At 45.1% G+C, this 26607-nt stretch overlaps 1 protein-coding gene across 2 annotated transcripts in view; it reads right to left on the bottom strand.

The window, feature by feature from the left end:
- The window catches only part of LOC146193998 (2-aminomuconic semialdehyde dehydrogenase-like), a 72275-nt gene extending 45938 nt beyond the window's left edge, over window positions 1–26337 (bottom strand). Inside the window, exons 1-8 of one of the 2 annotated variants that reach the window (XM_084602928.1) lie at window positions 26199–26337; window positions 22150–22281; window positions 20637–20798; window positions 14032–14232; window positions 13025–13236; window positions 9235–9401; window positions 1044–1114; window positions 281–385 (exon numbers count right to left, since the gene is read on the bottom strand). In XM_084602928.1, coding sequence (XP_084459054.1) covers window positions 281–385; window positions 1044–1114; window positions 9235–9401; window positions 13025–13236; window positions 14032–14232; window positions 20637–20798; window positions 22150–22163 — 932 coding nt within the window. In that variant the 5' untranslated portion in view covers window positions 22164–22281; window positions 26199–26337. Of the gene's footprint in view, window positions 1–280; window positions 386–1043; window positions 1115–9234; window positions 9402–13024; window positions 13237–14031; window positions 14233–20636; window positions 20891–22149; window positions 22282–26198 lie in introns of those variants that run through there. The other variant, XM_084602927.1, reaches the window with a different exon arrangement.
- Between the last annotated feature and the right edge of the window lie 270 nt (window positions 26338–26607).

Genomic DNA, 26607 nt, shown 5'->3' on the forward strand with positions numbered 1-26607 from the left:
CCTTATATCGGCCACCTTGCGCTTATTGATTAGCTTTGATATCTCGGCCAATTAGATCTGGTCTGTTGAATTCTCATTAGGCTCTTCCAAACCTTTTGATACTGAGGCCAATTGCGGAAAATCCAATGGATGTCTTTTGATACCGCCAGCTATATTTTTGTCGCAGCAAACAAATTCTCTTGCTTCGAATGTTTTCATATTATAAGAACAACTGTTAGATCAGTATTGTGATTAAGAATAGAGAAAGTATGTCGTAGATTCTAGAGGAAGGATATTATACCTGGCCTCTTGAACAAATGTGTCCGTAAACTTTTGGTAGATTTTCTTGTGGATGTAGATCCGGCTCGTGCACAGGCATATCTCGCCTTGATTCAGAAAGCTGGCTCTGAAATATGGAAAACGTTCAAACAAACCACTGCAAATAATGGCACATTTTATATACCATTTTTGCTCGGTAGTTACACAAACCATGTTCGTTTTATTATTTATTACTGGTGCAGTAAAATGTCCCATCAAGTTGCCAAGATAGAAAACGGCATGCAGACATACCAGTTGACAAAAGAGTGAAGGTCTGCCCATGTGCGCTATTTTTAGGTGTTAGCGACGTCAATACTTTAAAAGCTTTAAAATACTTTAAAATAGAACTATAGCAACGTCAGAGCTGCGAGAAAGCACGAAACAAAACGCAAGTAAAATAATGAATGGATTATGCTTCCGGCTAACCCTGTGGGCTATAACACGAATAGCAGACGGTTCCGGATTAGTTTTGACCACTCGCGATAGGTTTTGTATTTCCTTAAGATGCCACAGAAGCCGTATATATCACAGTATACACTACAGTGTTGAGCCGTGGGGCGGGTAAAGTGCGCTGCTGTTGCACGTCTGTCTGATGATTGCTGAGTGCGTCATCGTTGGCTATAACATCGAGTTCCATATTTGCACTTCAGCATCACACATCGTTAAATAGTTTTTTATTGACTATCGCCTCTGCGTCTTCACCTGTTTATGTAATCAGTGAAAACAAAGCAGGGAGGGGCTCTTACTTTATGAGGGTTGCGATGCACTTTTTCAGGTCGGCGTCCTCAAACACGATGGCTGCATTTTTGCCACCCATCTGCGTGGGAGGAAAAGTGAAAGGGAATAGTAAAATGATCGGCTGATGCCGAAAAAAAACCTTCGCATATATTTAGTTTTTCCGCTGTGTACAACACTTTAATCTCGTTACAGTTCGTTGAAAAGTGCACAAACGTTAAGTCACAGCAGTATGGACCGCATGGTTACGGCATATTGACGAAACAGTCAATTCCTAACAACCCATTGACAAAACTCCAAATAAAGAGAACATCTATTTACAGTGACGGCACCTGTAAGTGTTTCGTTGTTGTCATATCCAAAAAGAACACTTAGTTTTCGAAAAATGCTCGGCTTTAACTAATTCTTCCGCTCCGAACAGACTTTTATGAACTTCGGGCTAAGCCCGATTTTTACCATTACCAAAAAATGCACCATCGAAACGCGAAGTTTTTCAGTGTGCAACGCAGAAGACAGCTGAAAGCCAGCCTATGTCGTGTATTTTTATAGAATAGTGTTTACAGTTAAAATTAGATGGTCTTAACCTTTTATGACGCTTGCTATCTACATAGTGACGTAGTCAGTTAAGTTCGAAAGAATGTTTTACAAGCGGGAGATCAGTGATGTCCCGGAACAATAGCCTGAATAATTGAAGGTTTAGTACGAAATAACTTCTAGTCTAGCAGTGGATTTCGGCGGTTCGTTCCCTTTCGCCTAACCAAGTGTTTCTGTGGCAACAACCAAGCTTATAGCTTTGCTATACATGGCTATACTATGACTTGCTATGAGAATATGGCTATGCTATGACTTGCTTGTCAAGGTAAAGGTCAAATAAATGTAATTAGCCCAAATTAGACCTAACAAAACACATGCTAAGAAATGAAGCCTGAACGTGTTTGACATACATTGACGTAATTACTTATTCCCATGTCTAAATGAGCTCGTTAGGCTTATTTAACCTTAACAAGCCTTGCCAAGCCTAAGATATATCAAGAGAAAGAAGATGGCTACACAGTATGAAAGAGCACTCAACAAGTATTAGTGGGCGGGAGCCTCACTTCGCATGCCGAGCCAACGTTTCGACAAAGGGACTTGTCTTCGTTTGGGCGAAGCCAAGTCCCTTATATAGCAAAGGCTAAATGTATTTTAAGTCACAATACAGTTGTACGTTGTCGTCGGAACATACATTGTCCTTAATTACGAACCCTAATCCAAATGGGGCTAATCAACTAAGTAAAACATTTAACTAAGAACGAATGTGCAACGATGGGATTCTGCATGTAAAACTTGCGCTCAGCTGCGGTTAAACCACTAATCCTTATTGTTCTTTTCGAGAACGTTAGGCGTTGCTAGTTCGCTGCTGCCATTTGCTCTGGGGTTCGAGTCCTCGTCAAGGCTAGCGGCTTTGTCTCGTCTTCAACTCTGTTTGAAATAAAGTAAATTTCAAATAAACTATTAAACCTACCGGAAGGTTCTTGCTCCAAAGAATGTTTATCCTTGCTGGCTGACCTTATCAACGGCGGAAGCTGCTGAATAACAAAATTCGGAGAAAATGGCGCGCGGGGATTTCTGTGTGAAAGTTTAGGCAGCCAGCAGAGACTCGGATAATCTGCGCCAAGGGATGAGCAGAATCACAGTTGGTTGGAGGTGCTTGCGCGCAGCTGACATTTTAACTTTCTTATAAGTGTTCGTTTGTGCGTTGAGCCTTGTGCAGCCAGCAAGAATTGCCTGGGCTTATTGCATTTACTTTTTGCACCAAGTGACTATAACAGATTCGGCCTTCTTAGTACAGACAATACTGTAGCTCTTCGCCGAGGGCCGCACACAAACTGCGTCCATATACTTGGTCGCTTAGGGTTGGGCACCCCTCGTTACGGCCTGGTGGCTCTATGGCATCCGCATTACAAACCTACGTTGTGCAGTTTTAATTAACGTGGTCACATAAAATATTCAATATATGTCTTACTCTAAACGAGATATCGGTTTTAGGCCCCACATTTCTTGTAAAAACATGTAATCGACTTGTGCTGACCTTCAGTTTAAACATTATTCTTTTTTTTTTATCTTTGCGACAATCCTCTGGTCATGTGGACGCCCATATGCAAGTAGTTGGCACACTGCCACCTTACGCCACTCCGGCGTTTTGTTTTGCTATGAAGTGGGTAGGAGGCCGGCTACAAATGCGGGATATCTTGAAACACGTGGCCGTTTAAAAATTGGGCAATCATATGCAAAATGCAAAATGCGACGTTTCTGCGGTGTTCGATTTTCTTCATCACGTCCGAAGAACTGCAAGTCGCCTTCCCGTTGCTGATGTGTGACACACGTATACGCAATTTGGGGACGGCTCTTGCCTCTGCACGCATTGCGTATGGAGGCACGCGGCGTGAGCTCCAGTATATCTCGGCTATGCTGAACACACCTTTAACGTATGTCGACAAGATGAAGCTTATCAAAGAGAGCTCAGAAAGCGCATCGCACGGCGGGTTGGAAAATCTGCTTGAACAAACCCTGCTGCTCGTTCCTTGCCTTCACCGGCACAAAAAGGTAACTGCATGAGATAACAAGGGTAGAGTTCATATACTGCCTTCGCCTTGTTTACATCTTATTTGGGATCAGCCTTTCGATAGTTATAGCTATATCCCGTAAGCTATAGCACCGCAGCACAACGCCATCATTAGTGCTTAGCTCTCTTACTCGGCTGTTTTCTACTTACATTTCTACATGTAGAGAATATTAAAACATTTGATTCATATTTTGTCCGTGAGGGTGGAGCCGACTCGAATACTGTTCCGAAGGATGCGGGATCGAGTCCCGGTCTCGGCGGTCGTTTTTCGGTGGAGGGAAAGAGTAAGACGCAGCGAGTACTGTACGATGTCAGTACACGTTAAAGAACCCCAAGTGGTCGGAATTTCCGCAGTTTTCCACTAGGGTGTCTCTCATAGCCTGAGTCGCTTCGATACGTTAAACCCCGCAAACCAAACCAAACCGGTTCATATTTTTTTTTTATTATTGGTTATGTTATTCGTATTTGATAGTTAAGCTGCACTACTTGTATTTGATATAATTTTGAAAAAAAAAAACATTATTCGTACACCCCTACGCAGCAGCAGCAGTATTGGTCCGGGTGCATATTTCATCCTAATGTGAATGTGGTCCCTGTGCGGGTGTGTCATAAACTCAACGATTTATTAATTTACAAACCCAGTCGAATATGAACTGTGTAGCTAAAAGCAAATCGAATACAGATCAAACATTTGTATTAATATTCGCTCCTTGTGCGAATATTCGTACAAAGCGGAAACGGTCAGAAACATGGAAGCGCTGGCCAGCGGCGGTGCTACAGCGTGGTGCCATAAACCTTCAGCTGTTAAAAGACGAAACATTAATGCCCACTTAGTTGTTGTAAAACAGAGTCAGCGTACTAAAAATCTATGAACGTTAAGTTATATATGAAAATTTCCCTTCGGTATCGTAGGTAAAAGAAATGTACCGTACCTAAACGGCCGCTGAAATGCTAGTTGCGGTAATATTCTAATGCAAGAAATTCTTGGAGAGGGTGCTTTCAAATTTGACAAATTTGAGGGAGCTTTCAAATTTTACTCAAATTTGAAAGCTTTGCGTGGAGCGTAAAATTTACAAATAATTTTTAAAAAGTGCTTCTGTCTGCCGCTCGCAACCGATTTTCACGACACATCCCCGCGCGCACGGCGCGATAACCTCCCATGTGACATCACATGAGCATGCTGGGTGCACCCTGTCATTGGACGCTTTCAGGTTAGCGGGCGGGATGACGGGGCGCCGTCGCGACTTGTTTACTTCTTTTGTGTGCGTGCTATCGTGGGCTGAGTTGAGGGAGGAGAGAAGGAGCATCATTTTAGATCGGCCATATCTTCAGTGCTAATAATGGTAGCTTAACATTTTTGCGTTGCGCTGACGATTGATGGGATTCTTGTTACTCACGCGCGCTTTCTAGTTTTCTTAAATTGCTTCTCATGGGACCTTTAAGGAAATGAGACGAGTGACTGCTACGTGTCAGCCATGACCTCTGAGATCGGGCGAAGGCAGGGTACGCTGAATCAATGACCTTGGCTAGCCTTTTATGAGCCCTGCCGCGTCGTTCAACCTCAGGGGGCATTTGTGAGAATTTTAAACGCCACTGCACGAATGAACTGCTTCACGACGCTGAACCTTTCATCCCTCGACTCGAAGCTACTGAGGTGAGTCGGGGCGCGAGATGGCTGTTGGGCAGAGTGAGCCCAAATCGTCCGGTGGCAGAGGAGGAATGCTCCGACGAACAGCTGATGATCCCATCTCCTGCTGCTGGCCGACCTAACTGGCCCGACCAGCAAGCAGGCGCGACGTGTCAGCGTATACATGCTCCTCGCCCAGCGGGTTGGGTCGAGCCATTGCCCCCTGGTCGAGCTAGCCTACGAGGTCGTGCGTGAGAGGCTTTCGAGGTGGTCCGTGGAGTCCAGCATGAATTCCGCATATCTCCTGCTCTTTACGTGCTCGCGTACGCACCTCTTCTACAGCGGATTTCTCGGGATAGTTGAATCGCCCTATTTCCTTTGTCATCAGGTTCTCCCTCAGCTCCCATCTTTGCCTATGCTCACGACTTGACCATTGTCGTCTCTGCAAGTCATGGAGGTGTACTGTGGAGCGAGTGGGGCTAAGGTTACTAAGTTGAAGAGTGACACACTATACTTTGGTTGTGCATCATCCAGTCCTCAGCTTGCTCACGGTCTTCCCGTGAAGGCTGAACTCTGCCTCCTTTGTTTTTATTTCAGTTCAGAAGGTCTATCAGGTAAAAACTAGTCCTTGGCTCAAGAGCAAATAGCATCCAGAACGAGTTTACGAGAACCTGTTGTGTCCGCTCAAGGCTCGGGCCACTATCACGCGGGCCTTCCTGTACTCGGTGCTGACCTATGTCACCGCGGCGTAACACCTTTATCGGCACGGACAAAGGTCCGCCTGAAGGGAATCCTTTTCCGTTGGGCGGAATTCTGGAAAAGGTCAAAAGGCCTGTGGTGAAGCTGCCTAGGAAAAAGGGAGGATCTCGGGATCCCCCACCCGGGCATCACAACCTCAGGCTTGTAAATCAGGTGGACCCAAGCACTGCTGAGCTCGGACATGTCTCCCACTTAAAGCCTAACTTCGTATTTTTTTAACACTCGACTCCGCCCCTTCGTCCAGAGCACGTATTCTCACTGCGTGCCAAGGTCGAGCTCTCAATCGCCCTTTTAGGCCCAGGCAGCCGCCTGCCTTGAGCGTCTCCGTAAGGCGGAGGCGTATATCGATGTAATTTTTTCTCCTCTTAAGAAATTGATTATTCTTCTCACTCCAAGTCTTCTTCCTCACCTCCGCCAGTATGATCTTGCTAATGCTAGGCCCGGCTGGCGGTACATCACGGCGGACTTTTTGGAAGCAAGCAGAGCGCTCTTCATGTATCGCCTTTTCAGTGACATCCTGCCAGTAGAGAGGAAACTGTACATATGTTTTCGCAATTCCTTCTTCTGAACCGCTTCTATTTCGTGTAGCTGACGTCTTCCAGCTTCCGGGTGTACCGTACCAGACTGTGGGATGCCTGAATCCGTTGCCAGGCGAAGCCGTTAACGAGTTCGTCCTCCTGCTCATGGAATGCACGTACCAATTATGGCTGGCACGCTGTGGCGACTGTATAAGGCGACAGGGTTCCAGGCCTCCTTGAAGTGAATTCGAAGATACGGAAAGAGGTCTGGTTCCACCTGTAGCGTGACCGTCGCATCCTCAGCGAGCGGAGGTTCTCGGAGATTTGATGTCGGCCGTCTGTGAGTATTTTTTTTTTGGTGACGGGTGTAACACTTTCTTTTTCGATATGATTCTATCGCAGGGAACGGCCGTCCTTAATGACATCTGTTGTGTGCTCATAAGGTCCAACGCCTCGCTGGCTCACTGTCACGATGTCGCGACAGGCCGGCTTCGCGCTTGATGCAGCCCGCTCTTTTTGTGGCATCCGCGGCGGCCCCCTTGTGCGGGTAGAGCCCTCACCTCGAACCCAAAATGTTCCCACAGACCTCAGTTGTCCCTAGATTAAGGGAGGCGGAGAGCGCCGGAGTTTTTGCACGGATGATGATGATGGACTCATGAGTTCTGTGTCACTGAGGGTCACGGCACTTTCGGGCGTCAAGTCACCTTCCCCGCCTGACAACGGTACCTACACCACGCATCACAATGGTCGTTTAGCTTCACACCATAGCGTATACATGTGTCATCAGCCGGTTTTCGGCGCGATATATATAGGCAAACTCGACCCGACTCTAGCTGTCGGGTTCATGTAAACCCCTTGACTTATGGCTGCAGGATGTAAGCGGCGTCAGTATGTGCCTTAGCATTACTCGATAAACTATACAGCTCATTACACCGAAAAACCGTCGCCGCAGTAGACGGCGGTCGGGAAAAATAGAGTGAACGCTTAAAATAGCGTGGGCACTTAAGTGGCACATTTAGGTGTATAACGGGACAGCGTCTATGACTCGTGTTCTGGCTCTCTTTCGGATCCTTGTTCGAGTTCATGCAGTTCCCGTTAATATAAGGTGGAAACTTAAGCAGCACTATTGCCTCTAATCTTAAGGCAAAACTTATGTGACCACCTTAGAAAAGTACTGCTGGGCGTTATTCACACCCCGGACTAATTATTTCAGAAGCTGATAATATATTTGACCCGTATTGAATAATTTAGAGCACATACAATTTGATCGTTCGAATAGTAAAGGAACACATTCGATTTGATGTTGAAAATTTTCAAATATTCCCCCCCTCCCCCCCCCCCCCCTCCCCGTTTCTACAACTCGTCCAATAGTTACCTTTACTGACACTCGCCACATCTCAGAAGATTATTTCGGAGGACCAGAGATAAGTGCAAGCGAATCAAGACACGGTTGCTGGTTTTATAAACCTGCCTGAGCCCTGCCTCATCGCCCTTATTTACAGACAACTCATGTATGCATATTATGAACGACACCACACAGATCGGCTGCAAGCTCCAATTTGCACAGTCTGATCATGGTAGTATGTCGTGCAGGTTTGCAGTGTGTCCTTTTTTAAATATAGTCCTGCATTCTATAGGCATGTTGTCCACAAATGTCAACCACACCCTTTAATATCCACACCATGGAGTAGTAGAAGGCATTGATGCACAGCTCCTGCCCTGTCATTCAAGTTGTGGTAGGGGCTTGGACCGCGAGGCAACCGAGGCTTATGTACTGTAGCCACTATAGCTCAGAGGATCCTGCCCATCTGATCCCCATCGTCCCTACTTTAAATGGTATAAATAAAGTCATCACCATCATCATTATAATTAAGAATACTATGGCCCTTTATTGGAAATCTGCGCCAGATATTCGATAACAATGCGAAAATTTGACAACAAATCTGATTCGTTTCGAATAATTTTAGGCATTTCCATATTTGTTTGCTTGAGCTAATAGGAGGCCAGTCAATTTGCTATTTTGAAATTTTGAAACATTTGTAAATTATCGCTGCAAACACATCCTTTCCGTAAAAAAATAAAATTTGTAAGCGAAGCCCGTTGAAGAGCGCTTATGCATTGTCTTAAGTAACGAGACGTTGAGCAACTTCTTTCTACGTATATCCCCTATATCAACGGGAATAATGAGGGGAAAATTTTAAGGATGCGTACGTAAGATCCCACGCGTGTAGAATGTGCAAACATGCCAAAATTTGGGTGTGGTCCAGTTAAATCCGGAAGTCACTATTGTGTTGTCCATACACAACTTTGTTCTCGGGGGACCAAAGTTCGGGGGAGGTCTTCACTGAACTGGCCATGCTCCTAATTAGGTTAGACACCAATGTTCGTCAAACTTTAAAAAAGACAAATTTTGGCAGTCCAGAGGGCTAAATTTGGCGTTGGTCCATCAAAATGTACAAATGTGGAGGTCACCATTGAGAGGACCATACTCTAATTAGATTGAAGACAATGATTCGATCAGATAATATTTTGGGTGCCCAGGGCCAATTTTGGGGCGCGGACAGAAACTTCCTGAACGCGTTTTTCGTACAAAAAAGTTTCGCGAACACCCTATGTAAGCTCTTCTTCTTTTTTTTTTTTACATCATGATGCTATTATTGCTTACGCATAAAGTACGGTGATTGGAACAGTACCTCGAGCGAGAGCTTCTTGGCGTGCGGCGCCGACATCTGGGCGATGGTGGTGCCGGTCTTGGTGCTCCCAGTGAAGGAGACGGCCTTGGTGTTCGGGTGTCGCACAAGCGCGTCGCCCACGATCGGGCCGAAGCCGAACACAAAGTTCACCACGCCGGGAGGTAACCCTGCAAAGGTCGCGTAAAACATGTGGTCATTTTCTTCAGTTTGTTCATTTTGTCACGTAAGGTCTCTCCTGCTTAGTTTGGAAGAAAGCCGCAACTTTGTCATTGATTCACAAACCCCCGAGTCCGCGTATGGATCGTTTGGCCAACAAAGCCATAGTAGCTGTCAGCAACCTTAAGACTCGTACGCCTATGGATGAAAAGACTGCTGCTTGTAACTTTGGGATGGGACACCGCGATTCATTGCTGCGCCTACTGGCTCCAACGTGCGTAACAGTGCTCACTGTAGTATGGTGACGGGACAAACATGAGTGGGCGGGGTAGTACAATGACACAGACTATGTGAAAATATGAGGAAACTTATAACAGAGAACTGCACTAGGTTCGAGGAGGAGCATCAGCTTGCAAGCCAAGCCAACGTTTCGGCGAGGGGTCTTGTCTTCACCGGGCTAGAAAAGTTGCCACACGTGGAAGCAGTTAACACGCCATATGTCACAACATAAGGCATAGTACCATGTGAAATATAATATAGCCACAATATAGACACAGTAGGAGTCATAAACACAATATGAGGTGTATTAGACAATTGATCTGCCAAATATGACCGGTGCCTAGGCCTACGGTGACCGTGCATGCAGCATGTTGTTAGTATTGATTGCTGCGCGATATAGGTGACGAATTAAGAGAACACGGTGAAAAGAGCTCCCGCAACCTGCTCTGAGACTAAACGCGCAGTTCTATCCCGCGTCACTGGGGCTGCATTACGTACGTTTCGAAATGAATCTGAGCCATATACCGTGTGTCGCAAGTTGCACCAGCTGCTATGCCATCGTGCGGAATGTACATTAACATCGCATATGCGAACATTCTTCTTGATGTATACATGGGGACTATATAGAGACACTGGTGCGTAATTGCGTGTTTACTGCTTGCAGATCTGTCATCGCAGCTCTGGCTGCGGTAGTTCTATACATGTACGTGAGGAAGGCGAAATGAGATCTACCATGTGTTCGGTTTTCATTCTATCTTGATGACACGCGCGCAGCAGCGGGAAGTTTTGTGGGTTTCATGGCCACACATCGTAGTTCGGGTGACACGACTTCTGTATGTTGATCCCAGAATTGAGCTGCGTTTAAGCGTTTATATTTTTCTTTGATTATGATAAGCCTAGGGGTACTAACATGCTTCAGATTAGTCAGGACGAGTATAAAGCAAAAACCTCCTTACCGCCGTTAACAATAACAGCGTTAAAATAAGAGATCGTGCCCTGTAGGAACAAGGTCTAAATGCGCTAGCGAGCAGTTGGCTACACTAAGGACTGCTTGGTAATCTTTCAAACCACTGCAAGCATTTCTTGGATGGATAGATGGAATATAAGAGCGTCCTCTTTGAAACGGGGGGGAGGGGGGGTGGCAGTTGCCACCCCCAAAAAAGTAACTATTGGAAGATTGGTGGATAAAAAGTAGAGGGTAGATATAAAATAGAAAACCAATAATCAAAATGATGAAATAGTTGACGAATTCAAAAACAACGTGCCGATGGTGGGAACCGAACCCACGACCGCCGAATATCGGGTTCGGTTCCCACCATCGGCACGTTGTTTTTCTTCTACTTTGTGTTTAATTATCTTTCCCCTAAACAGTTTACATTACTGATTTCTGTGATTATCCAAGTAATAATCTAAAAAAAAAAGATAAAGTACAATCAACAATGCTTTCTTTGGCCTCGCCGACTGTTGGCTTGTTTCCTTGATGTTCCGCATAAGATGATAATGCTATTAGATTTGCCTAGCGTGTGGAAGCGCCAGATGGCTGTTCGCCATGCTGATCTTCATATCAGATGCGATTTCACCCAACAGATCAATGATGTTTTGAAAACTCGGTACTGTATACCTGAGTTGATAAATAGTTGAAAAAGTGATCAATTTGAATGTTTTTTATAATTCTTTACGTTTTCTAATCTTCATAAATGACTTACCTGCTTGCGACCATCCAAAGTGAGATTATTCGCTGATGATTGTTATATACCGTAACATCACTAATGCCTCTGACCGCCAATCTTTGCAAACTGATTTAGATTCCATTAGCAACTGGTGTTCATCTTGGTTAATTACCCTTAATTACTCTAAAACAAAACTTGTCTCTTTCATTCGCAAGTTATGCCGCGTCCCGGCATCTTGAACTTTCTGCTTCTTACAAGTATCTGGGACTACATTTTCAGTCTAATTCAACGTGGAATTAACATCTTTGCCCAACTCTGGCAGCTGCTAACCACTCTTTTGGTCTTCTAAAACGTAACCTTAAACAAGCTCTTTTTCACCTAAAAAAACTATCGTACGTTACCTTAATACAGCCTAAAATCGAATATGCGTTGGCTATCTGGGACCCAGATAAAGCATACCTTATAGATGAGTAGGAAGCATCGCAAAACCGGGCCGTTAAATTCATATTTTCGGATTATTCTCGTCACACTAGCGTCATCGCACTAAAGGCTCGCGCCGAACTTGATGTTTTATCACATCGTCACAAATTAACACGCTTGGCTATTTCCATAATCTTTATCATCATGTTTTGCTGCATGACGGCTGCATGACGATTTTTTAATCACCTATATCATTTTTTCCACGTAGCGACCAGGCGTTGGAAGTTAAACGCATATCATGCCACACTTCTTTTGCGAACTCCTTCATACCTCGTACTATTGTCGACTATCATAATCTAGCATCACACATCGCTTCGGAAAGGAACCTGAACAGATTTCAGGACCTATTGACCCAAATGTCTGTCTAGCATTACTCATTGATTGTGCCACATGCTGCATTCAGCTGTTTTGCTTTTTTGTATTGTTAGAGCGGTTATATTAAGCCTCTAATGCACTTTCTGTTCTTTTTTCGTGTGAATTATAACCTATATTACAGGTTATTTTTTGTTTTATACTTGTGTTTTGTTCTGTATTTATGTATTTGCAGCTTGGTGCTTGCACATTCTTGTCTTGCATTCTTGTGTGTCAATGCTCTCCCCTGTGTAATACTCTCGACGGAGGGCCTTTAGGTGTATATTGAATAAATAAATAAATAAATAAATAAATAAATAAATAAATAAATAAATAAATAAATAAATAAATAAATAAATAAATAAATAAATAAATAAATAAATAAATAAATAAATAAATAAATAATGTATTGCATGCAAACCGGCTCATTGAAAAATCTGTCAGCCTGTAGCGTTTGTGAAATAATGATAAAAAAGCAGCTGTGGCTATGTGGTTCCGCACTCGCCTGCGATAAGAAATCCTTGGGTCCGAATCCTAACCTACTGCGATTTTTTTTCTAAGATTTTGTTTTCTGCTTGTTTAACGCATGAGGATCACATTCACGCAGCTAAAGTCGCTCACAGTGGCCAATAATGCTAGCGTATTAAAAATGGGTGTAGGTGATAATTATTTACATATCTGCACCTACCACAATTGCCAACCTACTAAGATGGTCGTTATAGTTGTGGCGTCTAGGCATCACCAAACCTTAGTGTGCACGCATCGTGGCTCCCGAGGCCTTTTCCTCGGACCATGGTATAGAAGTTACACTAGGTGTTCTGCCAAGATGGGAATATACCGCGCCGCCGTCTCACCGGCGTCCACGAAGACCTTGGCGAGCATCCAGGCCGTGACGGAGGTGAGCTCGCTGGGCTTGGCAACCACCGTGTTGCCGTAGACCATGGCAGGCGCCAGCTTGAAGGTGAGCAGGTACAGCGGTAAGTTCCAGGGCACGATCACCGCCACCACTCCCACCGCCGAGCGTACAGTGTAGTGCAGCACATTGGAGGTCTGCTGGGGGATAGCCCTGCCCCGTCCCGGTTGTGCGATCAGGACCGAACGTCCGACAACTAAGCCTCTTTTTTCATCACGGAAGGCGGTGACAGCAGAAGCCGTTTGGCAACTAAGTTAACAACCCTCAACGTACGTCACTTGTATGTTTTACTTCATTCTGAGTATTCCAGCACCCTGAATAAATTGTACCGACTCGTCTGCGCGGAGGTCAAATTTGAAAAATAATTTGTAAGCTTGGACAATCAACAAGTAGTAAATAGAGGTTTTGAAAAGGCTTCCAGACACAGGAGCGTTTAGTGCAGTGAAGAAAAGGTGAGGTCACATGATCCCCGAAACCTGCTGAAATGCGTGGATCCACCTGGAGGAGTCCCCAAAGTTAGTAAAACTTCGCAGAAAATGTACGAAGATGTGTCTCTCCCTCATTAGAGAGCCCTGCGGGCACCTGGGACGAAATATGAACAGTTAGCAGAGATTCATGAATGACATGCCTTGCAAGATAGATTGTTCGAATATCTGACATTTACACTGGGCGTGTTGTGTACCGAGTAGACACAATTTTTTGACTGGGCTAAATGTTTAATAATGCTTCTCACATGCGGCTACATAATGAGCAAGCCTATACTAGAGCAAGGAAAAGCATGACGCCTATTAAATGGGGTGATAATTTTTAAACTGGCAACTGCTATACTCTTGTTGCTAATGAACTCATCGTGCCAAGGATACGTTAAATCTGCCTATACGCAACTTTTGTGAGCGTGGCCATTTCTAAAGCACAATGAAACGCATCAAAATGGAGGGATACACGCACATCTCTCGGTCGCACTGCGCCGTGGTGGCGAAGTGGCGGAAGTTGTGGACGGCCCGCGGTATGTCCACGGTACGCGCCAGCCACACGGGCTTGCCCTGGTCCCGCGACTCAGCCTGCGCGAAGTCGTCGAGCCGGCTCTCGATCAGGTCAGCGATGCGGATCAAGAACTTGGATCGCTCCGCCGGAGACTTCAGGGACCACCTGCGCAGCAACGCAAGCTTCAGACAGCGGCCATTTTAACAGCGTGGAGGCCAACGGAGACGAAAGACAATCATACTACACGGCGCCGGCGTAACTACCTCAGCTTTTCTTTTTCTGTTGATGAGGTACAAGATGTTACTGAAAAATTTTCAGCCGAACTAACTTTGTTTTCACACACACACACACACACACACACACACACACACACACACACACACACACACACACACACACACACACACACACACACACACACACACACACACACACACACACACACACACACACACACACACACACACACACACACACACACACACACACACACACACACACACACACACACACACACACACACACACACACACACACACACACACACACACACACACACACACACACACACACACACACACACACACACACACACACACACACACACACACACACACACGCACACACGCACACACGCACACACGACTTCTATTTTATCACACAGGAGAGGGCACAAAAGCATCTTTGGATTTCCTCATACCTTTCTCACTGCACACAGTTTGTTTGTATTGATGATTGCTATTCAAACCACCTGCCGATCACTTCAGGCATTCCACAGGGAAGCATCCTCGGACCTCTCCTCTTTTTGATATATATCAATGACATTACTAACGTTATAACTACTCCTGTTCAAATTAGATTATTTGCAGATGACTGTGTTTTATTTCACCAAATTACTTGCCAAGATGATCAAGGTTTACTAAACTCCAATCTTCAGAACATACATATATGGTGTAATAAATGGGACATGAAGCTAAATTTAGGGAAAACAGTATACATGAAGATAACTAACAAAAGGCTTCCTTCTCATTTCCTTACAATATTTCATCTCACCTTCTGACCGAAGTCAGCGAGTACAAGTATCTAGGAGTTACAATAACGAAAAACCTTAGCTGGAATAAACATGTATCAAACGTATGCTCCTCAGCCTTTCGTAAACTCTGCTTTCTTAGACATAAACTAAAACTTGCCCCACCTGAACTTAAAAAGTTAACCAGCTTTTCAATTATAAGGCCATCACTAGAATATGAATGCACCGTCTAGGATCCCTACACTAAACGTAACATCGAGGCCCTTAAAATGATTCATCGCAAAGCTGTCGGTTTTATTTTTTCAAAGTATCGTGTAACTGACTCACCAACGACCCTCATGAGAACTCACGGTATTGAAACATTACAGCTGCGCCGGAAAATTCAAAGACTGAAACTACTTTTCTTACTAAAAAACCATAAACTGTCTATGAATGCAGACCCCTTCCTTAAACCAAACACTACATGCCAAACACGAAATCATCATGCACAATCATTAACCCCTTACAGTGCTAGGATTAACGCCTTTAAATACTCATTTTTTCCATGCACCATTGAGGAGTGGAACAGGTGTCCGCCAGATCTTTTAACCAGAGCTGATTTTTTTGACTCAATGTTTTCTTCACAGCATTTAATTTGAGAGCCATTTATTTCTACGTTTACTTTTTGTATTTTGTATCTGAGCCTTGTATTTATTGTTGTATTTTGTGTTACAACTTCTATTTAACATTTTTCAATTTTACTAATCCTGTTCTTTTTGCATATATTATGTATTCGCCCCTCCTGCTTGGTCCTACTGTAGGCCTGCAGTATGTTCTAAATAAATAAATAAAAATAAATCTGTGCAGCAAGTATTCACTTGCGTGTTATATCTACTCAGTCCGGCTTTGAGCAATGTAGAAGGATGAAATTTTGTTCTTTGGATTTTTGTTCATGTTTATATGCGCACGCTGTTATCGCAATAATAATAAGAACAGAAGGCATGGACTAAGATTGCACATTGATGCCAAAAGCTATTAAACAAGCAAAATCGGTCAAAGCCTGTGTGCAAAAGTGTTTACAGAAATTAAATACTGACAGCTGGGCAATCAATTTGTTCCAGCCGCGTGGCACAAGTACGACAGCACAAAGCGGAAATGACTTACATTAAGCGGGGACAAACTGAAGAACAATCTGATCGAAAAAAACAAACAGAAAAGCGCAGCCGTTAAATAAAAAGTGGGACGACTACTAAAGGTGCGGATATAAGTCAATGGAGCATGATATTCTATTCTAATTGCAATTGTGCTTACTGATACAAGCGCTCCCTTTTTTCTGTACGCACATTTATACTTGCGAGTTTCATGGATTACAAAAAAAAAAAAAAAAGTCTGTTGCGCTCGGGTTTGATGACTCGGCAAAAATGCGTAAGTAGGCGTCGTTGTGGCTTAGGGAGGTTCTCATTGATGCACACAAAGATGTTACGGATTTTCTGACCTTTCTTTTTTGTCACGCGTTGTTCAGATGATTCGCCGTTACAACTTGAACATCTGCCGTTACAACTTGTAAGCCGATGTACCTTTTTGTGTTATTTCTCCCAGTCTTACATTCGCAACAAAGGTGCTGTCTGCCGATATGAGCCATGTTTTCATATCAGTATCTTCAGTCGGTTATTAATCCAGTTCACTGTAGACTACAGGTAACGTTGTGACACTGGATCCCACTCACACATAATGTCGTATATACCGTCACACATAAATATAAAGCCCCGCGTGTAGCGTGTCTGACTCGGTATCCAAGGCTTCCGTCCGGTTCGATTGCAGTCTCCCATCTCAAATTATCTGCTTGAGTTGTAAAGTCCCACATGTCACGTGGTATAACGACGTCACACAACCCGCAGGTCTATTAGTGTCCGGCCATGAAAGAGCACTGAACAAGGGTAGAGGGGGAGCCAATGCTTTTGGGCCCAGACGAAGACAAGTTCACATGTCGAAACGTTGGCTCGACCTGCGAACTGAGGCTTCCCCCCTCTACCCTTATTCAGTGCTCTCTCATACCGTGTAAGCCATCTTCTTTCTCTCGTTCTACCAGTGTCCGGCCATGTCACCCATCAGCTACCACCGACCAAGGCATGGCCGTGATTTCGTATACATATACGCTAGCACGTCTACGCTGCGCCGAATCTCTCTATTAGAGAGATTTATCTTGGTGGTGACGTATACAAGTTTACCGCACTCCTCCCCCTCAGACGCAGTGGCCGCGATTGCACCCACCACTGTCAATGCGCGTGCGCAGGAGAGGTCCGACAAACCGGTATGCGTCTACTTTACTACGTCTACGGCATGCTGAACTTCTGTAGCCATAGGGTAGCGTTGCGTTTCTAGGGTGAGGTTGCGTTGCTAGGGCTTCACCTTGAGTGTGCTCTCTACACTACTCGTTCACCGCGATATGTCTTCTCTAAAGACCACGCATTAATAAGCAATGACCTAGAAACGTTGAATCATGTAAAATATTGAGTTTCAGTCGTGAGGCACCAGCTTGTAAGATGATATATATTCGTAGTAATTTTATACTCAGTGGCCCGTTGCTCGCCGACGCGTTGATTAATGAGTCTGGAGGGTACTAATAGGTAACTTCTGACCTTTTTAGAGCTTCGACTTCAAGCTGTTTACATATTGTAAGCGAATTTTGCATTTGCTTCTCTTTTTTAGTTTTCTATTGGCAGAGTGCAAACCATTTGATGAACATGAACGTGTCTATCCAAAGTCAACAGACTTTTCCCACCACTTTGTTTCTTATTTTTTTTCTACAGTTACTAGTCCCTTATTGCAACTTTTGCGCCGCGGTCTGAAGTTGACAGGGTATGCATCACGTTGATCTGAATACTGTTGCGTTTACATGAACTCGCTGGAAGTCTAACCGATCTGCTTTAAAGGGAAAGTGCAAATACACCGAAGAAAAGAACATAAAACTATGCATTTCCCTCTCAAAACTGGCTCTTTCTTGTTTGAATCAGAAAAAGGGCGCAAATGAAACAGGGACAAAAAAATCACGTAGACGAACAGGACTGCTCTTTCTCTCGAATAATCAATTCGACCCGCGCTAGAGTTCATGTAAACATGCCACATGATAACGTGTGTTCAGTTTCGTTCTGCCTGATTAGGATTGATAAACTTTCGATATTCTGTTGTCCCGGCTGACTTGTACAAGAGAAGCTGGACTATGCTGGTGCCCGGTATTCTTGACTTAAGCCACATGCTTAAGGACCCAGAGAAAAGGCGGGCGCGAACAACAAAGTGTCCTCAATCTACTGATAAGGTCCGTTATCTCTGCAGCGTCTTAGTCTGCCCGATGTTGGTTAAAACAAAGCTGGTCATTTGTGCTGTAATAAAAACCGATTAAGTGACTTCAATCTCGACCGTTACAAGCCTCACCTATTGACTCTTAACTATTGGCTCTTAGGATGCACACTGCAAGTGCCGAGACGACACGCGGGCTACGATGGACGCTGTAGTCAATGGCGGCGGAATGGTTCAGACCAGATGGTGCGGGTCCGTTGACACCTCACATCGCACGGCTGTTTTTGTGCGACTCCTGTGTGCGGAGAAACGCTCAGACTAAACTGCAAAATTGCTGCGGAGCTACGTTGAAAAAATATGTAGGGCAATTAAGCTCCGCCGTTAAGGGCATGACGTGGCATCGCTTAGTCCTTGCTCGCTTATTTAACAATCCCTTGATTTCTGTCTATAGTATATCACATATTCTTGTCAGCATTCAGTACTAATCTACTACGTTATCCAGCTACCTGCCTTAGGTTGATAATCAGACACGCAAAGCACCCCTATATCCAGCCGCACGAACGTGCTTGCGTAGCACTAGAGTAGCGTGCCTCATGACTCTGCATTCAAGAGCACTGGGAGGTTGATTCTAATTCCACCATACCAACTCAAATGAGAAACCCCAAGTGGCAGCTACTACGTGATGCCACGTGATACCACGTGATACCATTTGTGATACCACGTGGTCTCGGAAAAAACCATCGCATAATAAGTGCGCGGCCATGCCAGCTGCCTGATACCACCTGTAAGAGCCATGCCAGTAATTTTTCACTCACAACGCAGACGCAGGATTTTCTGGATGATGCGGCCGTTAAGGCATATCACGTTCATGAATGATCGCGTGGATGAACTGGCAAACTGCCAGGAGGCAGCGACGGAAAGTCATCGACGTGAATGTGTCGTTCTCTGCACTGCTTGAAATTGGTATTCAGCGACAACAGTTAGGTACAATATATTGTCATGCACTTGTGGTATTGTGGTCAGTTTTTAGGACTGCTGCAGCTGAGGCTATAAGGGAGCACTTCAGGTGAGGCTCAAAGGAAGTACCTTTGCAAGACAAACAGAACCACCTTTGCAGGCTGCGAAGTTCGAAACTGGGTTTGGGCCCACTACGGAGGAGGGGCGCGTAGCGGGGTTTACGGAGCTTCTCCCAAACGCACACCCCTGGAAAAGCCGAGCGCCAGGCCGGGGGACGCTTGTACCCATTTTTACCGGTGGGTGTCCGGCGGTGGGTTTCGAACTAACCACCTCCCGCAGCCGAGACGGGTGTTCTAACCACTAGGCCACGGCTGCGGTTTATGACCCCTTTCCCAAACATTTCACCCCAAAGAGCCGAGCACCAGACCGGGGGAAAGCTTGTACCCATTGAACAGCCGGTGGGTACCCGGCGGCACCAGGGATCGAACCTGGTACCTCCCGAACACGAGGCGGATGCTCTACCACAAGGCACATATTGTCGTGTATAATATGGTCATAAGAAAGGACAGTTTGCTCAAGTTCTTTCTTCGTATTAAATTGAGTTATTTGTGCAACTGTCCTCATAGTAGTCGACATGGAGTAAGTTGCCAAATTATGCGCATTATGCCCTTTTGGCTCGGCTATTCTGTTAAACAGACGCTGTGGATAAATTTATGCTTGCCTGCATCAATAGAGCATCGTGTTCGAATAGCAAAATGAGCACTCTCACCTAAAACGAAGTTGCTGATTAGCTACAGAAATAATAAAAATAGAAGCGCAGAAGTCGTCATCATCGGTTGGTTCCGCAAGTGTAATGCACGCCTCAACACCACCTTTTTTTTTAATTTTTCGCGGCTCCTTGAGTCTATACTTTACACCACTATTCGCTTCAAAACGACGAAAATACATGCATCCTTTTCGGGAAAAATGTCATGAGCTTGAATCTAGTGGCACAGCATTTTAAAACAAAACGTATTTATCAATAAATGCTCCTTTTGTTTTCTCCGGCTAATAATATATGATCATAAGAAAGGTCACAACGTAATAAGAACGCCAACGTAGTTAAAAAGGCCCAGAAAATAGTTTCACGAGAACCATCACTCACTGAATTTGTCCTCAGTTTCCCTCCAAAATGTGCTATTGATCCAGCCAATAGGAGGATTATGCAGGAACAAACAGATAATACCAAAAAGTCTACAACTAATGCATGACATGCGCAGCAAGTATCCGTGGGTTGGCTGGTAAGAGGCACATGGAGGCAGCTTACGTGGGGAAGGCCTGCATGGCTGCTTGCACTGCCTTCTCGACCTCGCGGGATCCGCTGTTGGGCAGGCGCGAGTAGACGGCGCCCGTCGATGGGTCCACATTCTCGATGGTCTCGGCCACGGGCTCGAACTTGCCATTGATGAAGTTCTCCAGGATCAGCATCCTGCGCGTAGGCAGCGACATGCTCATCCGAGCCGGGCTGCTGGATCGCTCGCGGACAGTGCCACCGTTCAAGGCCACGAATCGTGGAAGCATCGCGACAACGGCACCGTTAATTCGCCAGGCGCATCGGCTTTTCCAAAACTGCACTGTTGACGCCCTCTGCTAGGCGGGATGACTGCTCAGCGTGTGCCCAGTGTATGACGGGTAAATAGAGCCCGATAGCCGGCGGGGGCAACGGGCAGGCCCGCCAGTGTACCGTATCTTTCTCCCCGCAGAGGAGGCCAGCGGGTTTTCGCTGTAAGCAGTGGCCAGGCGTACTCTTTTTTGATTCTAGCAATTTCGCAGTTGGCTTTAATTATGGCATGATAATTAAACAACAGCATGCGGGGGAAGAAAACTTGTTGGACGGTATGTGCCTTTTAGCTAAAACTGCGCGGCTGGACAGAAGGCATGAACTGTTCAGGATTTCCCTTCTGCAACGCAAGTAAGGGTATTTTGGAAAAAAGAAATCAGGGTTTATTTTGGTTTAGCATCTCTATGACAAAGTTCGGCGTATGCTTCCGCCATCTTTTATTTGTGTCATTAAGGCAAAATATACTCAAGGATTGCAGAAATATAAAGAAGAGGTTTGGTTGAAAAAGAGAAGAGGCGGGCCAAAATGATGCACATCTGGATTGCATGGACTGTACGTTAGGGATGGGAAAGCAAAATTTACTATTCTACTATTGCTTGACACACAGGAATGCCTGGAACATGTCTAACTTCAGAGTGACAGTAACCGACCGTCTAAACATAAAGAAATGTTAAATAAATTATAAATCTAATACGATGGCTCTCCTTCTCCGAAAAAAAGAACAAGTAAGATATCATGAGAAGCCACGCAGTGCTCTGCGCTCTCTCTTTCGCGCACAGACACGCACACACATACAACCGCCAGAAGAAACGACCAAAGCAGCTAACACCCATCGTCGCATAAGCGTTCCACAACTCTTCATGAATATTTGCAGCGTCGAGAAATCATGGGCACGCTCGTGTTCCGACTCGTCAGGCATTGTTCACTGTATAAATTTACAATACGATGTATCTCTGTCACGTATCGTCAGGCACGCCGCATGTTGCCTGAGAGGCATGCCACAGCTTCGTGCGGTTATATAGCTGAACACATGCGTTGACAGCTTCTGCACCTCGTCCCGCTACAAGCACGACATGGTCTCTCAGTCAGGCAGTAAGTAGGGTATGAAATGATGTCCCTGAGCAAAGCTAAAGCTGGGCTGCCCGATGAGCCAGTTGACACGGGTGCCCGTCAGTGGCCTTGAACCGAACAGAGCCCGCATTGTACTACAGGCACTCACTCGTCGGCTTTCATGACGCCTTTGGTGGCCGGCCGCTCTGCTCCAGAATGTAGCTGCCCTGCTGGACCCGCGGATCCCCGGTGGTCTGCGTTCGCCGCCGTCTTGACTCTCGCGCAGTGGCCACCGCGAGCACTGAAGAGGACAAAGTGCTCCGTGTGGGCTCGCTAGTTCCGCCTACATCGGCACCGGTCTTGGATATAGGAGCTCACCTTTCTAGACAACCGCTCTCAGATTTTGTGTTCGATCGCTTCTTGTTTGTTATTATTTTGCTTTACTTCGGTCGAATCCCGCTGATCTTGTTCAACCACTAGTAGTTTTTATGCAGGCTAATTTTTTTTAAGCCTTCCCTTTTGAGCATAAATTCTTGGCGAGATGATCCGAGTCGTCGTTGTTATTTTTGACCTTTTTTATTTTGTGGGCTTTGCTGGCCCAGTCTTCGCCAATACCCCTTTCCACGAGCCATACCAATTTTGAGGTTGCATCAACGTATTCATCTACATATGTATTGATATCAATGGCGGTATAACATGACCATGCACTTCAACAAAGAACCGCGTGTAGAAGACATTTGCTACGCCATACTAAAATGAAGTACTAACTAGCCTACAATGCTATGCTGCTAGAACGCTTTTAGTGTCGATCCGCCAAAAGTGCCAAGGTTAGAGGCTCAATTCTAAAATCGTTTCGGCGCAGCTATGCCCGACGTTTCTGCACTGGCGGTGGAAGAATGATGCGAAATTCCAGCACGTACTGACACTGAATGCCGCTTTGACGTTGCGGTGCCCCCATGCGTGTTCTTTAGCCTTTAAGGCCGTATGGCTCTAGTCAAGCGGGGGTATAATGAATCTCAATAGTAGTGTATTTGTCACTGGCGATTCGCGCCTTGGTTGGTTGGTTTAAAAAAAAAAAAAAAACTATGGCACATGCCGGCTACGGGGGGAGTGGCCAAGACACAGGAATGAGACGGAAATTTTGGACTCCCTCCTGTTCACATCCTAAATCTCGTTCTTTTCTCTTCTCTACTTCTTCGCGCACGATAGCAGGCCAAGGAAAGGAATCGTAACTCCCTGGCAGATTTCTCTTCTTTCACTCATAACCTTCCACGATGTAAGGACCTTATGTGAACTGCCAGATTCTTATCTACTCTGCGTATAAGACAGATTCTCGTTTCGCTGCTTACCAGAATTATACGCTTTACAAAAAAAAAAAAAGATGTCGTTTGCATACAACTCCGTTGTTAGATAATCTGCGAACTCAAAACGCAGTGATCAACCGCTGCGTGCTAACTGCTGCCGTCCTTGACGTATTTGCTTTACTCTGTGCCGGTCACTGGATCACTTACTTGAGGCAGCAGAACGCCTTCTGTAGACAAATAGAACACCTGTGGTTCCGCGAGTTCCAAATGGTTGAGTATTGCGGGCGCCCTGATACGTAAAAAGGAAATTTTAAATGCCTTTGAAAAGATTCGTAATTTGAGGCGCTCGGGAACGCCGTACAACAAGTCACGCTGAAAAGAAGGCAACCCTGTTCCGAACAAACACCTATACAGAAAAAAAAGCAAACCGAAAATTCAACGGTATATACCGGACGTGTCCACATCGAAACTTTTTACAGCATTTTGCCTCTGAGGGAGCGGTGATGTATTCACCTGACGCTTTCACCGCAGTTCTCCAGCTTCACTGGCGCGTAGGGTGAAGGTAATTCGCTGTTTAACCAACGCTACTACTTCCTATGAAACCAATTATGACAGGTTTCCATTTATCCTGCTATAATTTGCTCCCGATTTCAAATGGCATTGGAATAAAAAAAAAAAAAAAGGAAGTGCTGCAGTTTTCGTTTTATCGTCAGATCTGTCCCTCTGCCTTAAAGGGAGAGTATACTGACTTTCGTCAAATAAATGTTTATTTCGTTGCCTGAGTAAAGCGGACCGAATTAAGTGACTAAATATTTTTAACTCTGTTTTGGCCCTGTTCATAAGGTGTTTGTGAATCCGGGCGATGTTTCCGGAATATCATTTACTATTTGGGACAGATATGTTTTTATCACAGCATTTAGCAGCTACCAGCTCTGGCTTGAATTTCTTTGCTTATTTAAAACAAACTCCCGCCAAAACCAAGAGTTCTGGCCTCGTTATCACCATCACAGAGAAATATCTACAAGGCTATCCTAATCTTTTATGCTCACCTTTGGCAGCAGGTTGTGTATTTATGCGTTACTTGACACTTACCCCTGGCGTGACTGTGCGTACGTTGTTCAACTTTAATTTTTACTCAAACCACTCTGCCGATTGCCCTGTAGTCGAATAACATTTGAAGGAAACCCATTCACTTTGCACATTACCTTTGTAAGGAAAAACTCCTATTCATTTGCACTAAGAGACGTCAACTCGCAGTCATCTAGCGCTGGTCTTCCGATGTTGAGAAAACGAAAACGTAATAAATGTTTCTCTCCCCTTCATTCTAGGTGAGGGCTAAATTGAAGGGGCTTCCGAACAGAAGGGAAATGAAGTTAGGGGGATTGAAGGTGACAAAAAGAAAGGAATATTAGAGCAGCACAATAAGCACCCTCTTCATTGCACGTGGAGCTGCACGGCACAAACAAGGCAACCTTGCGCGAAAACAAATTTAATGAAACCTGCAGATATGCGAGAAAGGGAAGGTAAACGGAATTCACTTTCGTACATACAAAGGGTTTCTTAAAGAAGCGCTGACAGGTGCAAGACTATCCCTCAAGAGTTGCCACAAAATGTCTCCTGTCCAGAGTAACTTAATAGGATTAAAAGCACTTTCGCACCCAGGAAAAAGCTCTCAGTTATTTTTCATCTAGCTAGCGTCCGCCATGGCGGCTCAAGCTTCCGCTTTTGTAGTCATCTGAGATAACAGCAAATTATTACAAAGTCGCGGAAGTGGGCGTATCTATGTTGTACACTACAAATTGTACTACGGAGAAAGTTCTCAGCATTTAGTGCCTTAAAATGGAAGTATCTGCCGCATGGGCGTGTCACCAAAAGGAAGTTTGGGTCACCCATTCAGTGACTTGTTTCCTTTCGAAGAATGTGTATGAGTGTGCCGTGGGTGTCGAATGAAGGACGAATAGAGAAATTCTAGCGATGACGAAAAAAAGAAAAGAAACGAGGGGAACGCAATAGAAGTTTGAGCCATGGGCACCTAACCTGGGTAACGTGTAGCCAGTGCCTAAGGCGTGGCGCTGCTAAGCGTATGAAAAAAAAAAAAAAAAAAAAAAAAAACCTTCGTAACTTTTTAACAGCAGTAAGAGACAAAGAAAGATTAACACCCTAGGCGCTCTAAAGGCAAACTTTATAAAGCTCCTCGGTGTGCACCGGATTTTTTCCTGATTCATGGAGTCAATTTCATGGACACCTCGTGCGCTGCAGCTTATTTACGTCACTAGCGCCTTTAAACTGTTTGCATTTTTATTGTCTAGTGCACAGTATATTATCTTTGATGAATCTTCTTTAAGGTGCTTGTGCAGTACATACCGTGATTCAGGCCAATTAAAACGTTAAATGAAGCGCTCATCGGTAAGTGCCATACAAATCGATAGTTGCAGTGAGCAAGGTGCTCTGCAATTTCCTCAGCGCACTTAGAAGAACTCTGGCATCTTGTGATAGTGGAAGGCCAGCATGTTATTCCTTCCAACCTTCCCGCTTCCCCACTACCCAGTCAGAAACCCTACTACGAGACTGCCACGTTTCCGTAAAAAAATTGCAAATGGGATGCATATTGAACACGTATGCTAACTGAGCTTGAGGCGATGGAAGATTCAACGCTTAACTAATCGAAAGCGTCATTACGCGCCTACTGGAACCAGTCCGGCTGCTGGCTTTCATCCTCTTTACCGAAACAGGTTTAGTGAATTAGGAAACATTCTTTGGAAGACTAATTTCACAGCAAGGTAGGCTAGCCCAAGTTGTGGAGCGCAACCAGCACACAAATCGGCAACTACATTTGCTTTAGATAGGCGGTAGGCGAGCACAGGGACATTCAAGCATACCAAAGCGAAAAAGATCAGACTGCATGCTTCCTCACCTGAAGACAGGTCGCGTAGTTTCTGCAGAGGAACCTCTGCGGAGTGAAAGAAGCACCACGGTCCTTCGTCGAGGCGTAATCTTATCTCGGGGCCAATTTTACGCTTCTCGCGTGAGCTCCTCTCTCGTCTGGGGTGTTTTACGACCAAGCCCAGGGCCTTGTCTGCCTAGGCAGTTAACCACGCTCCGTTGAGGCTCTGATGGACGCGCTTGGCTTCACTCGAGCTGCTTCGCAGTGTATAGGCTATCGGTAGGGCGTGCAGCCTTATCAAATGGCTGCTAAGGTGACGTTCCGAAAACCGTTCATCGCTAGCGTGAAGAGCAATTGGCCCATAACAGTAGCTCATATTACTGGTCACGTGCCTTCGAAACACATCCCTTGGTATGGCGATTATTAGGATGACCAAGGG

Source organism: Amblyomma maculatum, chromosome 4 (genome assembly GCF_055883805.1).
Source record: "Amblyomma maculatum isolate TAMU_Amacu chromosome 4, ASM5588380v1, whole genome shotgun sequence".
Taxonomy (NCBI): Eukaryota; Metazoa; Arthropoda; class Arachnida; order Ixodida; family Ixodidae; genus Amblyomma; species Amblyomma maculatum.